The 16,445-nt window shown below is 42.0% G+C and overlaps 1 protein-coding gene across 5 annotated transcripts in view; it reads left to right on the forward strand.

The window, feature by feature from the left end:
* The window catches only part of SLC26A7 (solute carrier family 26 member 7), a 127,845-nt gene that overhangs the window by 13,123 nt on the left and 98,277 nt on the right, over positions 1-16,445 (forward strand). For 3 of the 5 annotated variants that reach the window (XM_053251063.1, XM_053251064.1, XM_053251065.1), the window contains exon 2: positions 2,536-2,773. The exons of 1 other annotated variant lie outside the window; for it this stretch is intronic. In XM_053251063.1, the coding sequence (XP_053107038.1) occupies positions 2,581-2,773 (193 nt within the window). In that variant the 5' untranslated portion in view covers positions 2,536-2,580. Of the gene's footprint in view, positions 1-2,535; positions 2,774-4,334; positions 4,464-16,445 lie in introns of those variants that run through there. One more of the 5 variants, XM_053251066.1, reaches the window with a different exon arrangement.

Below are 16,445 nucleotides of genomic sequence, written 5' to 3' on the forward strand. Positions count from 1 at the left end.
AGTTGGATTCAATGGACAGGTTCAGATAGGGCTTGGATGAGCTAGAGATGGTTAGAGGATCTCAGGTTAGAGTCTCTAGAGCAGGACGGAGGGTGGAATTGGGAGGTTGGTGGGCAGGTTTTATACACCGAGCATGACCTCTGTAGAGCAAGCTTGACTATCAAGTATAAATGCATTTGCAAATGTAAATACATATCCTGATTACACAGGATATATTGCCAGGAGGGTTGTAAAACCAGTAAATGTGTGAAAAGTCTAAAGAAGCTTGTGATTTCTAAACAATCACCTCAGTAACTTGAAAGTAAAGCCTTTATTGTACTGACACAATCTTATATAAGTACCCGAGTTTGAATATAAGTTTGAAATAGACGAGGTGGTGTGCAGTCTTACCAGTTTTGAAATTGTTACTTTGTCTCAGAAACCACTATGCGTTAGGGGTGTGCACAGAACTAGTCCAGTTCGAGTCCGAACTGGACCTGGACTGGACCAGGCCAGTTCAGTCCACACCCCCTTGAAATCTTACCCCCCCCGGCGGGGGTTCTCTGAGGTGGGGGGGCCACAGAGGTTCTCTCTCCCCCCTCCCCACTCCAGCCTCTGTTCCTTCTAAAACTGGTCCATTTGTTCATTCTTCAGCCCATTCGGGCTTCCCCCCATTTTGGAGGCCACCGCATCTGTCCAGTGGTCATCTGTGTGGCCTGCCCAGGTCAGACAGAGGCCCATTGTGAAGGCACGGCGGCCTCCAAAATTGCCACCGCACTGGGGGGAAGCCTGAACAGGCCGAAGAATGGCTGAATGGGCCGGTTTTTGAAGGAAGGGAGGCTGGCTGTGGGAGGGGGAACCTCCATGGACCCCCCTGCCACCTGGGAGAACCCCCCGGAGGGGATAAGTTTAAATAGGTTTTTTAAAAGAAAAAACCTGCTCACTAACCCCACAAACAGGCCAGGGTGTGTGTGCTTCAGTCCGGGGTCCGACCGAACAGGGGGTGGTTCAATTCAACCCTGAAATACCGAACCAGTCCGATGTTGAACACATTCTCACATCCCTACTATGCGTTTGACCCTACATTCTAGTGAACTGGAAACCACTGCAGCTATTGTACAAGAATAAAGTTATTTTCTTTGGTTTAGAACTTTAAAACTGTTTCAACTGTGTCTATTTACTTCTCCCCACATTACCATTTGGGCACAATACCAAAGTTAGTGCTAGAAACCCAAATTAGGATTTAATTTGGTGGTGGCAGCGTAATAAAGAAAGGGTTTAAGACAAATCAAAGGGGTCACAAACATATTGTTTATTTTTGACATCTATATATTTTAAACACTACTCTCCCAGTCCCAACCTCGGATCCTGACAGGGTGGCTCTCCTTTCATGCTGCCCTGTGATCAGGGGTGGCTCAGAAGTCAGCACAGAGTTTGTGACCTTGGGAGCTGCTTCGGTTCCAGCTGTCACTGGGTTCAGTTGTCAGGCAGTGAGAAGGTGGAGCTGGAGCATTGCAAGCCGTGAACGGAACATTCAAAGTGGCTTGAAGGGACTTTGTCTGCCTCCTGCTCCTGTTCAACCTCTGGTCCACTAAGACACCAAGATCTTTTCAGCCATCGACAGTTAAACACATTTTGACATGCTTCCTAAAAATTATCTGCTGACTTAGAGGAATTTCGAATATTGTTTTCCAGCAGCACCAGACACAATTGTTCCACTGACAGCTTCACCTGATTAATTCTACATACAATTTGTTATAGTTATTGGGGCAAGGCAATGTTTTTTTTTTTCCTTTTCCTGGTCAGTTAGCAACCCTTCCTTAGTTTGGACTGTTAGGATGGCTTACCTGAAAAAATCTGCCAGTTTGTTTTCAGCTGGCACTGACAGTGCCAAGAGCAGGCAGCCTAATCCTTGAACTCCTAGTCTCACATTACGTACAAATACATTCCAGATCTAGCTAAATTCACAGAACATGTTTACCAGCTTCAAGGATTCAGAGCATTTTTGAAATGTGCTGATGAGCCTTCACCCTGGGCAGAGAGAAAGAGAAGTGTTCTGTGTAGTGTTTCCTCCTGCAAAAAGAGAGAGTGAGTTTTTCTTTCTTCTTTTTCTTAAATGGTTGGCAAGGAGACTCTTGTCTAGCTGGGCACTTCCTGATTCTATTAGCATAGCCCATCCCACATCGAACATACGCCCAGCACTACCTCATTTTAATGCTGGATGCTGGCCAAATGTACAAGCACTACAGTGAATATAAAGAGGAGAATGATTGCAAAGAGAATCATAAACTGTCATAAGCCTAGAACACATTTCTGACTAAGGCAGAGGAATATTGTGCTGTACACGAAGAGCCTTTAGATATGTGCATGGTTGAAAGCAAACCTACTTAGCAAGCCTTTGACATTGAGAGAGAGAGAGAGAGAGAGAGAGAGAGAAAAGAAACCAAGCACTGCTGTTCTCTTATAGATCTGAAATTCTAACCTGACTGCCAGAAGAGTAAGTGGAAGTTCATATCAACCTGGTGTAATTCTGCAGAGGTTTTTCTTCTTCTACAGACGAAGGAACTTCTTAAAAGGGAAGGGGGAGAGTGGGAATAAAGCATGACAGGGGCAAAGAGGAAAAAGAAAAATGCCATCTGGAGGAAGATCCATACACTTCGTTGTCAAGATTTCAAACTGTGGTGTATGAGGAGGCTGCCTATTCTGGAGTGGGCGCCAAAGTACAACTGGAAAGCAGACCTGCTGCCTGATACAATTTCTGGGATGATGCTGGCTGTTCAACAGGTGATACAAGGTACTGTGAAACTGGCTTGTGTGGCTTTTATTATGTGGGTAGCACTGCTGTCACTAGTTAGGTTTTTCATTCCTTACTTCATTCTGAGGACTGATAGAGAAAACATCCCCCCTTCTTGGACACATTGTGTAATTTGCAGCATGTTTACACAGAGGCAAATTCCACTGTGTTCAATGGATCTTACGCCCAGGTAAGTGTGGATAGGATTGCAGGTTTATCTTGTAGAAATAAATGGAAATTTCTCATGTTGAGTGTATTGTGGATTCGGGAATATGAGACAGCGATATTCCCCTCAAACACACAAACAGGTAAAAACCTTCACCAATACTTGTAGGGCTGTATGTGTGCATATACACAGCATATACAGTGGGCACCGTTTAATGTGAGCAATTGCTCCTTATCTTTGTGTTACTAAATACATATGTTTGTAAACATTGTGTTACCATATACACACCATGCATTTGCCACTATTTACAGCAAAATATTTATTTTTAAATGGAACTTAAACCTTTGTTAATCCAGCTGCTTCTTCGACCTTTCTTTGTTGGTTGCAGTGCTATCCAGGACATCAGCTAGAGCACAACCACTTGTACCTACTTTCCTTGTAAGGATTATTGCTTACTGAGCTAATATGTGAAGTGTGTTGAATGTTCTAAAGCCCTACATTAAGGCTGTGTCTTTGTCATCACCATTTATATGGAAAGTTGGGCTTTTACCTTCAAAATAGTGTCATTGCTTCTCTCCTTTCTTCCCTCTTCTCCCCACAACCAGTGCCAAGGGGGGATGAGTGAGCTGGGTCTGGGGGCGGGGAACTGGGAAAGGTGTTGTAAAATACAAAATGTCAAAAAACATTAAATAATAATTAAAAAGAAATGCAGCAGAACAAAACAAATGTTAAGTTAGCAACTCTTCACTAAGAACAGCTAAGTGAATAAAAGATGCTCCCCGCCACACCTTATTACCTGCAGCCAAGACTGTTTTGACATCTCCAAAGACAAACTTTTTAAGAGTTACTTTATGCAACACCTTTGCTCGCTGAAAGCTATAATTTACAGTTTGGCTATTATAGGGAAGACAAAACCTTTCTCAGTTCATAAATCTGGGCACTTTTTAAGGTTAGGTTATAAGTTTATTCGGTCATTGACCAGCAAACTTTTAAAGGTAAAGGTTACAAAACTATCAGTTTCTGGAGAGATAAAGATTTCTACTGAATTATTAGAGTCTTTTCAGGGAAATCCCATATATAATGCCTTGTGCAAAATGCATTCTAGAGTATTCAGAAGCAAACATGTTGTGATAGCTGTCCTTTTACAAATTCTCTAACAGCTAGCCTTCATTCTCATTCATGCATCAAAAATTACAAGTGCTCCTTTAATTGAATTGTTCTGCAGCTGGAACCAACCGGTTTGTGTAAGTATTTGTGCTTTTGGAGTAATTAGGAACATCTGCATTGGCATGATTTAACTTTAAAGACCTTAATACTGTAGTACTCTAAAGGATCTTGTTTCACTGGTACACTCGTAGACAACAATTGCAATTAAAATGCTGCTAATAATGGTATTTTGGAAGCCAACTAAAATATTGAGATAAGAGGCAGACAGGAGTTACTAATACTTCTCTCCAGCTGTTTTATGAATCTCCACAAAGGAAGGTCTTGGGTTTTTAGAAGCTGCAACTTTCAAAAGCTCAGGTGATTCAGTAGGAAAATGTTATTCAATTTGATTAATTCAGTTTAGTTCTTCTGGTAATCTATGATAAATGTAGGGATGCATGACCTCTGCTAGAGCTGATCAAATGTCCATGTAGTGTAGCATTTTATTTCCAAAAGGGGCCAACTTGATGCTTCTGGGAGCGAAGATGATTGCTCCTCTTGCCTTCGTCACCAGCATCTTATATTCAGAGGAACATTGAGCAATATAGGGGGCTGCCTTATACCAAAAAAAGACCATTAGTACATCTGGCTCAGTACTGTCTAAAATTACTGGCATCAGCACTCCAAGGTTTCAGGCAGGAATCTCTCCCAGCCCTACTTAGAGATGCCAGCCTGGGACCTTCTGCATGCAAGTATGCCGATGCTCTTCGACTGAGCTATGGCCCCATCCCCTAAGGCAATGGTTCCCAAACTGGGAGCCTCTAGATGTTGCTAAACTACAACTCCCATCAGCCCCAGCTACAATTTATTGCAGCTAGGTTTGATGGAGTCGTAGTTCAGCAACATCTGGAGGCTTACAGTTTGGGAACCACAGCCCTAAGGGGAATATCTTAAAGTGCTGACATGTTGTTACCCATCCAAATGCAAACCAAGGAAGACCCTGCTTAAAGGGACAATTCATGCTTGCTAGCACAAGACCAGCTCTCCTCCCCATTAGCTATCCCAGCTAATATCTCCAATATGTTCCTGCCCCTTCTTTGAGGTTATCATCTTTAAGATCATCTTAAAGGAGGAAGAGAGCTGGTCTTGTGGTAGCAAGCATGAATTGTCCCCTTTGTTAAACAGGGTCTGCCCTGGTTTGCATGTGAATGGGGGACTACAGTGAATGCGGGACTACATGTGAGCACTGTAAGATATTCACCTTAGGGGACAGCTGCATGCTTGCAGGCTGAAGATTCCAAGTTCCCTCTCTGTCATCTCCAAGTTAGGGCTGAGAAAGATTCCTGCCTGCAATCTTGGAGAAGCCACTGCCAGTCTGTGCAAACAATACTGAGCTAGATGGACCAGTGGTCTGAGCTAGATGGACCAGTGGTATTATGCACCCAGCCTCTGAAGATAGAAACATCCTATGTTCTTATCTTCAGAGACTCTCCTCTGGGTACAGCCCACAATTATGTAACAGATGGCTACCGGAAAGCCTTCTTGGTGGTGGACCTCCCATCTATGAAGTACCCTGCCTAGAGAGGTTTGCCTGGTGACTGTTGTATTCATTTAGGTGTCTGGCAAAAATTCTCTCCTGGCAAGCTTTTAATTTGTAATTGCTTGTAATTGTAATTGTAATTGTAATTGTAATTCTTGATGGCTGCTGGCTTTGTATCAGCTTACTGGCTGTTTTAATTGTTTTTGAAGTTTATTCTTATTTTTATTGTTTTAGATCTTTGGTTTTAAATGTTCTTTTTGTAAACTCTTTTGGAGTTTGAGGACTCTAGTCAGTTGAGTGGTGACTGATTGATTAAGTGCTATCAAGTTGGTGTCGATTCTTAGTAACCACATAGATTCTCTCCAGGGTTTAGTGGTATATAAATATAACAAATAAGTAAATAAATAATACTACTGATAGACCTTTATGAAAATGTCTAACCCCTTTAAAATGCATCTAAGCTAATGGCCATCGCTGTCTTTTAAAAAAATTAATCATCATCATCATCATCATTTAATTATTATTATTTATTTAACATATTTTATACTGCCCAAAACTTATGTCTCTGGGTGGTTTACAGCAAGATAAAAACAATATTAAAACATTAGTTAAAAACAAAAACAAGAAATTTAAAACACAATTTAAAATTTATTAAAACAATATTCTAAAACAACATTAAAAACAATCAAATGGCAGTGAATTTCATAAATAAATAAAAGTTTGAAAATATTTAAATCCCACACATCCTCTTTCTACAGCTGGACCTCAAACGCCGTCAATTATGCATTGGTAGTTATGTTATGCATTGACTAAATAAGTACTTCCTTTTGTGTGTCCTGAACTTAACACAACAGCAGTATTATCTAATCTGCAAGTAGTACAGATATATTCTCTTCCAGGCTGTTCTTAAATCCACTTCTCAAATTATCTTTGTGCCATGGGAACCGTTAGTGTTCAGTTCTTTTTGTGCGGCTTGGGTAGTGTCAGAAGGCTGGGATGTGGGAAAAGCCCACAGAGTCCTGTTTGCTAAGCCAATATTACCCCCCGTTTCCATGACTGGGAGGAGGAGTTGGAGCTTAGGCTTCAAAGTGCATGAAGGAGCCATGCTGCAGTGGGCCAGTTCAGACTTCACACAGAAGTATGATTAAATCTTGGTTCCTCACGAAGTCTTCAATCACGGTCTATGGGAGGAGAGCTGGACTTGTGGTAGCAAGCATGAATTGTCTTCTTGGCTGAGCAGGGTCCACCCTGGTTTGCATTTGAATGGGAAACTTCATGTGTGATATTCCCCTTAGGGGAAGAGCACTTGCATGCTTTCATGCAGAAGCAACCTTGAAGAAGCCGCTGCCAGTCTGAGTAGACATTATTGAGCTAGGTGGACCAATCGTCTGACTCAATATATGGCAGTTCCTATGAGTATCAGGAGTGCACATTGTCCCCTCCCTCAGCTATACAAGAGTTGGAAGAATTCTACTTCTGATCATGGTTAGAAGCAAGCCAAATTTGGCTGTCCAAACTGATTGATCTTGGTATATTCTCACCAAATTGCTTGAAATAAACTAAAGATGTTGGCCTATAACTTCCATAATCCCTGGCTGTTGGCCATGGTGGTTGGGGATGATGAGAATTCATCCAACAATTGGAGGGTTGCAGTTATTACCCTGAAATAAACTGCGGTCTGAACCTATGGAGTAAAGTATGCTGCAGATCGTGGTTTGTTTATAACCTTTTGGTTAGAATAAACCAAGATCAACCAGTTTGAACATCACAACCGATTTGTTTCTAACCCCAGTTGGGTGCAGAATTCTTCCAGCTCATGCACAAGTATGGAGGAGGGGCTTTCACTCTTCAGTTTCAGATATGTTGGGAAGAACCTAAATTCTACAGTGGTCCCATGAAACATCTGAACCAGCCCAAAGACTCTGACATCATGAAGGTAACATGAGAAAGCTCCATTAAAGAATATTTCATATTCTGTGGCCAATTTGACCCATTGCCTACACATATTTGAATAAGGAAACAACAACTTCTTCTTCTTCTTCTTCTGGACATTTTGTATTTTACAACATCTTTTCCAGTCCCCCTGCCCCCAAGCCCAACCTTCCTTTCCCCTTTCAGCACTGGTGGGGGGAAGATGAGAAGAGAAAGGAAAGATGGAAAGAGAAAGAGGGAGAAGGAGAGCAGAAAGGGAGGGAGGGAAGAGGAGAAGGGATACTCACCATTGCACTAGTAGGTGTGGGTAGATCAGAGGGGGTTCTATTCTAAGAATAGTTCAAGGAAGTTGTCCCAGATTTCTGACCATTTATCCGATTTATTTACTTCTATGAGGGCCCATTTTTCATGTGCCGCTAACTCAAGCAGGTCCTGCACCCAATCCTCACTCCTAGGGGGATTGGGAGATTTCCACTGCATCAGTTTTAACCTCTTGGCTACCAGTAAGTTCCTCCATAGCCATTGTTTAGAACTGGATTTTGGAAACTTCTTTTTTAAAGTATCCTTTTTTCTGTTACCTGAATTCACAGTATACTTTATTTCATTCCTGGAATTAATATCTCAGCCAACGGTATTTTGCCTGAGTGCTTTCTTCCCTCCTTTGCCTTTACAACATTACCCTTGAGGAATGTTTAGATGTCACACTGGTAAGATGCATTGTTCATTCTTCCTTGGCATAGGTGTTGGGGTGAGGCAGTTATTTCTCACACACTGGAACTTTCTCTTAATGAGTGTGATGAGAAGAGCCCCTCAAAAATTGGAGAATGAAACAATATTGTCTAATATCGAAATGTTCACATTTATATAGTCCTTTCAGTGTTCAAAGAACTTCACTAGATTATCACAGTAGCACTTGAGCAATATCTTCCTGCTCCCTACCATCACCACTAACTACAATATGGGGATGGCAATACTTATAATGTATTCCAGTGAATTGCCTTCTTCTGGGGTACTGCAATAAACAAATTCTAACTCAAAAGAAATACCATATTTTCACGTATATAACCCAAAGGTAATAATTTTTTGTTTTGTTTCCCACAAGGGATATGTGGAGAACTAAGTGGGTGTGGGTTATATAGAAATATGTTTACATTGTTTTTCCTTGGGATGGGAGAAACTGCCTGGCTGACCATCCTGGGCCCCACACCCTACCCTCCTGGAGAACAGTGCCATGACACGCCCCACTCACTTCTCCCCAGCAACGTTCCTGTCCCAAGAGCAACAGCCACCTAGATGCCAGAAACCATACCCTTCCATTCCTGCAAGTCTGCTAGGAGCTACCAGTCCCCCTATTTTAAAAACACTTCCAGAATATGGAGCAGAATAGGCAATATCTCAATCTTGTATTGACTGAATTTAAGTTCATTAGCCCTTAAGTTCATTAGCCCTCACAGAAGAAGAATCAGTCAAGGCTCTAATCAAACTATGCCAGCAAATTTGGAGAATGACACAGTAACCAACAGACTGGAAAAGGTCAGTATACATACCAATACCAAAGAAAGGAGACATAACAGATTTTGCAAACCATCACACAATATGCTTAATTTCACATGCTAGCAAAATAATGCTCAGGTTCATCCAACACAGATTAGAGCCCTACATGGAAAAGGAAATGCTGGATGTTCAAGCAGTTTCAAAAAAGGCCAAGGAACAAGAGACATTATTGCTTATGCAAGCTGGATAATTGAGAAATAGCAATAGCAATAGCACTTACATTTATATACCGCTCTATAGCTGGAAGCTCTCTAAGCGGTTTACAATGATTAGCATATTGCCCCCAACATTCTGGGTACTCATTTTACCGACCTCGGAAGGATGGAAGGCTGAGTCAACCTTGAGCCCCTGGTCAGGATTGAACTTGTAACCTTCTGGTTACAGGGCGGCAGTTTTACCACTGCGCCACCAGGGTATTCTTGAAAGCCAAAGAATACCCCAAAGAAGTCAATATGTACTTCATTGACTACAGAAAAGCCTTCGATTGCATTGACCATGTCAAGTTGTGGAATATCCTTAGGAAAATGGGCGTCCCAGAACATCTCATTGTTCTCATGAGAAACCTATACACAGGACAGGAAGCCACAGTCCAGATGAAACATGGTGAAACAGACTGGTTCCAAATCGTCAAAGGAGTAAGACAAGGCTGTATGCTTTATCCTTATTTATTCAACTTATATGCTGAACATATGCTGAGAGAAGCTGGATTGGAAGAAGATGAGCGTGGTTTTAAAGTTGGAGGAAGAAACATCAATAACCTGTGCTATGCTGATGACATGACTCTGACAGCTGAGAATGCAGATGATCTGCAAGCTCTAGTAATGAGAGTCAAGGAGCACAGTGAAAAATTGGGACTTCAACTAAATGTAAAGAAGACTAAACTAATACAGCAACCAGCCTCAGAAATGATAATGAAGACATTGAAGTGGTGGATAGCTTCTGCCTTTTAGGATCAACCATCAACAGTAGTCAAGAAATACGCCGCAGACTAGCAATTGGTAGGGCTGCAATGAAGGCCTTGGAAAAGATATTTAGATTCCATGTGTCTATACCTACAAAGATTTGAATCGTTTGAACAATGGTTTTCCCTGTAACATTCTATGGATGTGAAAGCTGGACTATGAAGAAGCAGGACAGAAGAAGTATTGATGTTTTTGAACTTTGGTGCTGGAGAAGACTTTTGAGGATACCATGGACAGCCAGGAAAACAAACAAATGGATCATAGAACAAATCAATCCAGAATTTTTACTCGAGGCACAAAGACCAGGCTCAAACTATCATCCTTTGGACACATTATGCGAAGACCCAGCTCCCTTGAGAAGTCCATAATGCTGGGAAAAGTTGAAGGAAAAAGAAGACGATGACCAGTAGCAAGGTGGATGGACTCAATTATGACAACAATGAATGTACCACTGAGAGACCTAAAAGGCCAAGTTGAAATCAGATCATCCTGGAAATAATCTATCTATGTGGTTGCTAAGAGTCGACTTGATGGCACTTAATCAATCAGCCCTTATCTATCCCCATTTTCACTTTTAGACTCCTGTGTTCAGGCATCTCACTACTTAATTAGGATCATATGTAAATATTTGACATAATTCCTTCCCATCAGAGCTGAACCATATACTCTACGTTATGTCAGGTATTTAGTGTCCCTGTTAAGAGATTTTTCACCCAAAGCATTTGCTAATCTGTCTCATGTTTCTCACAGTGTCCTAGACTTAATGTTGTTTGCAGAACTGTTAAGTTTGCAGAAATGCATCTGTCAAGCAACTGGGCATAACTGGTTTCAAAAGCACTGTAGGAGGAATAATTTCCAACAATTCATTGTTTGTGTTTGACTTTCTTTTGCTATTCCCTACAGAGAGAACACACTGTTGCTACCTGAAACTTTACATAGGGAAAGTGTCAGCTTTTTATCAACTTAGGTAACTTTTGAGAAGGTTTAGACATATTCATGGAGAAGTCTGTCTCAATTGCTATTAGTCACAGTGACGAACAGAACCTCCTTTTGGATGAAGAATATTATCTAGGCAGAGGCGTATCTAGGGGAAATAGTGCCTAGGGCAAGCACTGAAATTGCGCCCCCTGTCCAAACATCTGACACCCATCTTTCAGATAACTTTACCATAATATCAGCTCAAAAATACAAGTCAAGCTTGTTAATCTTTTAATATTTCAAAAACTATTTAGCAGTGGACATAGCCAGACCAAAAAAGTGCTGGGAAACTACAAATTTCAGTATGCTGGGGCTCATGAAATACCCAAATATATGTGGAGGTGTACTTGGAAAACTAAACAGAAGTGCCTGTCTAATTCTCTGCTATGCATTGTAGCATCACTATTACATAAGTTTCAAAAATAAATGGATAATTTGACTTTTCCCAGATACTCTGAAAATAATTAAAGGATATGCAGAGTAAACTGTGTCACTACTTGGAATATATTCTAGTATTTCAGGAAAACAGTTAAAATGAGAGAAAGAGAGCAAGAAACTCCCAGTGGGCCTTAATACTAAGCATTTCACACTGATTCAAAGACAAACTCACCATTAATAGCCATATTATTAAGACATCACATTTAACTCACTTATCACAAGAAGCAAAGTAAGAGCAAATGAATACAATCCGAGCTCATAAGCTTCACCTCAGTATTCACAAGCTCTGATTCTCTGTACTTAGTGCCAAACTAAATATGTGTACAGTGACATATAATATATTTTTTAAAAGAAATTACCTGCAGCCCCTTCAGGGGGTCTTACTAAAGGCCATGTGTAGGGGGTCTGCAAAGGTCCCCCCTCCCCCTGATGGCCTCTAGGGCCTCGCAGGGACCATTTGATTATGTGCGGTGGTCGTTTTTTAACTTTTTTTAAAATGGCCACTGAAAACAAAATGGCCACTGCGCCTGCTCAAATGGCCTCTGCAAGGCCTGGCATGGCCTAGGGCCTCACAGAGCCCATTTGAGCATGCATAGTGGCCATTTTGTTTTCAGCAGCCATTTTTTAATTTTTAAAAAATTTTTAAGAATGGCGCCCCCCTTCAAGTGGCGCCCAGGGCACGTGCCCTGCCTGCCTCACCCTAGATATGCCCCTGCATCTAGGGCCAGATTAATTTGGTTTCGAATCTGGTTGTGGGGTGGAAATTGTTTTCGTAGTACTGGCAAATGACCTTTTTTGTGATAGACAGGCAGGGAGGGTGTAACCCTATTGATGATCATGGGTGCTAGTTGCTTCACAAGTATGATAACCATCCTGTGGCAGCTTCATTGGTTACCAATTTGCTCCGAGGCTAGATTTAAAGCCCTACATGGCTTGGTGCCAGGGTATCTGTCAGACTGCATTCACCCATATGAACTTGCCAGAGCCCTCCATTCTGTATTTTGGGCCCTGCATGCAATCCCACCATTGGCTGAGATCCAGTTGGCAAGGACCAGAGATAGGGCTTTTTCAGTTTTAGCCCCTTGGCTTTGGCATGTCCTCCTGGACAAGCTTTGCCATGCTCCCTCCCCCAGAGTGCTGAAGAAACACTTGAAGACCAATTAATTTAGAGAGGCTTTTTAGTTTGTGTTTTCTTTCTTCAGCCTGTGAAATGTTTTTAACTGGGTTTAGTTTTTAACTAAATTTTATTTTATATTGTTCTTTCTGGTTTTTTGTCTCTGTGAGCTGCCCTGAGCAGTATTACACTGGAGGAGTGGGATTCAAATATTTTAAGTGCATAAATAAGTACCCTGTATTTTTCTGCATTTGCCTAGCAGGATTGGAGATAGCTGGCACTGAACAGCAGTGCTTCTGTTCCTGTCCATCAGTAAAGAAGGTGAAGAAGGTGGTGATGTGCGATAACGGTTCTGCCCCATTGCAGTTGACCTACAGAGTCAACTTCAGGAATCTATCTTATCTTTCATATTGCCCCATGTCTTCATAAAGCCACTGGGAGATATTTTGGAATGAGCTGATAATACCTAGCTACCCAGACGGCCTTTTCCCATCACCTACTACCTGCTCCTTTTAGCTGGAGAGGGAACCTGGGACCTTCTACATGCAACAAATATGCTCTACTACTAAACTATTAGACAAAAAGCAGTCATAGGGCAAATGAAGGACCAAAGGCCAAATTATATCAGGAATGGCAAATTAACAGGATGTCTGATCCTGAAACCAGAGATTGGTGAGGCAAGGTTGCAGCACCCTGGATAGCTCCCAATGAGCAACACCCAGGCTAAGAGCACCCCTTCTAGGCTCTGCCTCCTTGCTTGGACAGCAGAGAGATTTAAAGAGGAGGTCTTCTGGCCTAGAGTCTGGCACTTCCTGCTCCTGGCCTGGTGCTGGTGCTGTTGCCCAGACTTGTTAGAGCATGAGATACTTGGTGCAGAAGGGACTGGGGCATTGAGGGGCTCAGGCTTGGGATCAGTGAGAGCTGCTTCCAGGATCTCTGGTCCAGAGTCTCCCAGCTGGCAGGCTCTGGCTCCAACCTGGGTAGGGCCTGGGGCTAGAAAATGACATAAGCGAAGGGGAGGAAGAGTTACATCTTCTCTGCTCACTTCTCAGATCCGCAATCTGGATCGCCTCCCCCTGAAGCTGCCATTTGTTTTTACAAAAGCAATGACATATTTAATGTAATGTATAGTTTGACCCTTAGTGCGCACCCTTTTGGCAGGACTTTATAAGATAAAAACATCAGGGAAAAACAAAACACAACTGTCATGTGAAGTTTGGCCCTGAGAGAGGCAGTAAGTCAGTTTGGGTTCCTATTTTTGCTTCCCCATGTTATTTGAGCTCAACACATCTTCATGTTAGCCCACAAACCTAATTCCCAGGCAGCTATTTCTGTGAACAGACCATTTGCTAGATAACTGATCATCCATAAAGTATGTTGGATATCAATTTGGGGGAGGTTTGCTTGTAAGAGCTTCTGTGGAGTGGCTCATTTACTTCATTTCATGTATATTCTATCTTTTTTCCATCATGGAATTCAAGGTGGTATATTGTACATAGGGCTTTCTTTCAGGCAGTTTCCCATCCAGGCATATACCAGACCCAGATCTGCTTAGCTTCAGAAAGGTTGCTCCAGCACACGATTTCAGGCCATGTACTGGGAGTATATGGCTTGCCTTATTTGTATAGTGCTTCCATATCACTGCTAGCCACTGCTAGGAATATCTGCAGTGATGTGGACAAGAACCAGTCTTCAAATGGGGGGAGTGGGTGACAAAATGGCTAATGTGGTTCAATGTAAGCAAGTGTAAAGTGATGCATATTGGGGCAAAAAACCCCAACTTCACATATACGCTGATGGGATCTGAGCTGTCAGTGACTGACCAGGAGAGAGATATTGGGGTTGTGGTTGACAGCTTGTTGAAAGTATCGACTCAATGCACAGCAGCTGTGGAAATAGCCAATTCCTTGCTAGGAATCATTAGGAAGGGGATTGAAAATAGGAATGCTAGTATTATAATGCCCTTATGCACATCTGTGGTGCGGCCACATTTGGAGTACTGAGTATAGTACTGGTCACCGTATCTTAAGAAAGATATTGTAGAACTGGAAAAGGTGCAGAAAAGGGCAACCAAGATGATCAAGGGCCTTGAGCACCTTCCTTATGAGGCAAGGCTACAGCATCTGGGGCTCTTTAATTTGAAAAAGAGGTAACTATGGGGAGACATGATCAAGGTGTATATAAACCTATGCATGGAGTAGAGAGAGTGGACAGAGAAAAACATTTCTCCCTCTCTCACAACACTAAGACCAGTGGCAATCCCATGAAACTGAAGGTCGGGCAATTTAGGAACAACAAAAAGAAGTCCTTTTTAAAACAGCGCACAATTCATCTATGGAATTCTCTGCCACGGGATGTGGTGATGGCCACTAGTTTGGATGGCCTTACAAGGGGCTTAGACAAATAAGCCCCTTGTAAGCCTCATGGAGGACAGGTCTATCAATGGCTACTAGTCTGGTAGGTATAGGCCACCTCCAGCCTCAGAGGCAAGATGCTTCTGAATACCAGTTGCAGGGGAGCAACAGCAGGAGACAGGGCATGCCCTCAACTCTGGTTTGTGCACTTCCCAGAGGCATCTGGTGGACTACTGTGTGGGGCAGGATGCTGGACTAAATAGGCCTTGGGCCTGATCCACTGGGGCTGATCTTATTGTATGTTCTTAACTCTTCATATCATGCAGGTGATTTACCTTCCCAACTGCTCTGTGCTTAATGATCTGCCAACAAATTAAAGACACTTGAAATGAGTATCACTTCATTAATCATTTCAGTAATTAATTCATTCATATCATTAATCAGATAGAATCAGTATTCTGATTAATTTTCAAATATTAACATATTGCAAAACCCATATTGCAACATATTGCAATTTTAACATACTGCAAAACCTATTTTTGAGAATTTTTAAAGGGCAGTACAATTTAATAAATAAATAAAATGCCACCCATAATTAGAGAGAAAGGTCATCTTTCATATTGCCTTTCTTATTAGAGTAGGGAATATGGTATATACACAATCAAAGCAACATGTTGGAGACAAATGTTTTTCCAAATTAAACCACTTCAAGAATAATTAGTATTGTTAAAGACCCAGATTATTTTAAAAGAAGTGTTGACAGATATAATCAGCACTGTCCTCTTTGATCCTTTGTTTTGCATTATTAGAGGAGAATAAGTCCAGGAATAAGGTTGAAGTTTAAAGTACTGTACATACCAAGGATGTGATGTTTTGAAGTACCAATGAGGTGATGAGTTGGAGTCATTTGTCCATCTTTGAGACCATAAAGTGATGGGAGTAGAAGCTTTGATTGATTTTTAGAGGGGGTGGGTTTGAATGACACCTTGGAGAGAAGAGTAGAGAGTTTTTGTGTGTGGATAACAGCTAGGAACATAGGAAGTTGCCTTATACCGAGTCAGACCATTGGTTCATCTAGCTCAGTATTGTCTGCACAGACTAGCAGTGGCTTCTCCAAGGTTGCAGGCAGGAGTTTCTCTCAGCCCTCTTTTGGAGATGCCAGGGAGGGGATTTGGAACTTTCTATATGCAAACATGCTGATGATCTTCCCAGAGTAGCCTCATTCCCTAAGGGGAATATCTTACAGTGCTCAGACATGTAGTCTCCCATTCAAATGCAAACTGGGGCAGACCCTGCTTAGCAAAGGAGACAATTAATGCTCGCTACCACAAGATGGTGGTGCAGAGGTGGAAGAGCCAAGGCAGATGATAATCAGTACCTCATATCCTAAGAGATGTTTTGCTAGGTATGGCTGAAGTTGAGTAGTCTGGAACCAAACAGAAAGATGTGTGGAGTCATGCTCACTTGGAGAAGGTGGAAAGTGTAGGT

The sequence above is a fragment of the Hemicordylus capensis genome, chromosome 4 (assembly GCF_027244095.1).
Source record: "Hemicordylus capensis ecotype Gifberg chromosome 4, rHemCap1.1.pri, whole genome shotgun sequence".
In the NCBI taxonomy this organism is placed as follows: Eukaryota; Metazoa; Chordata; class Lepidosauria; order Squamata; family Cordylidae; genus Hemicordylus; species Hemicordylus capensis.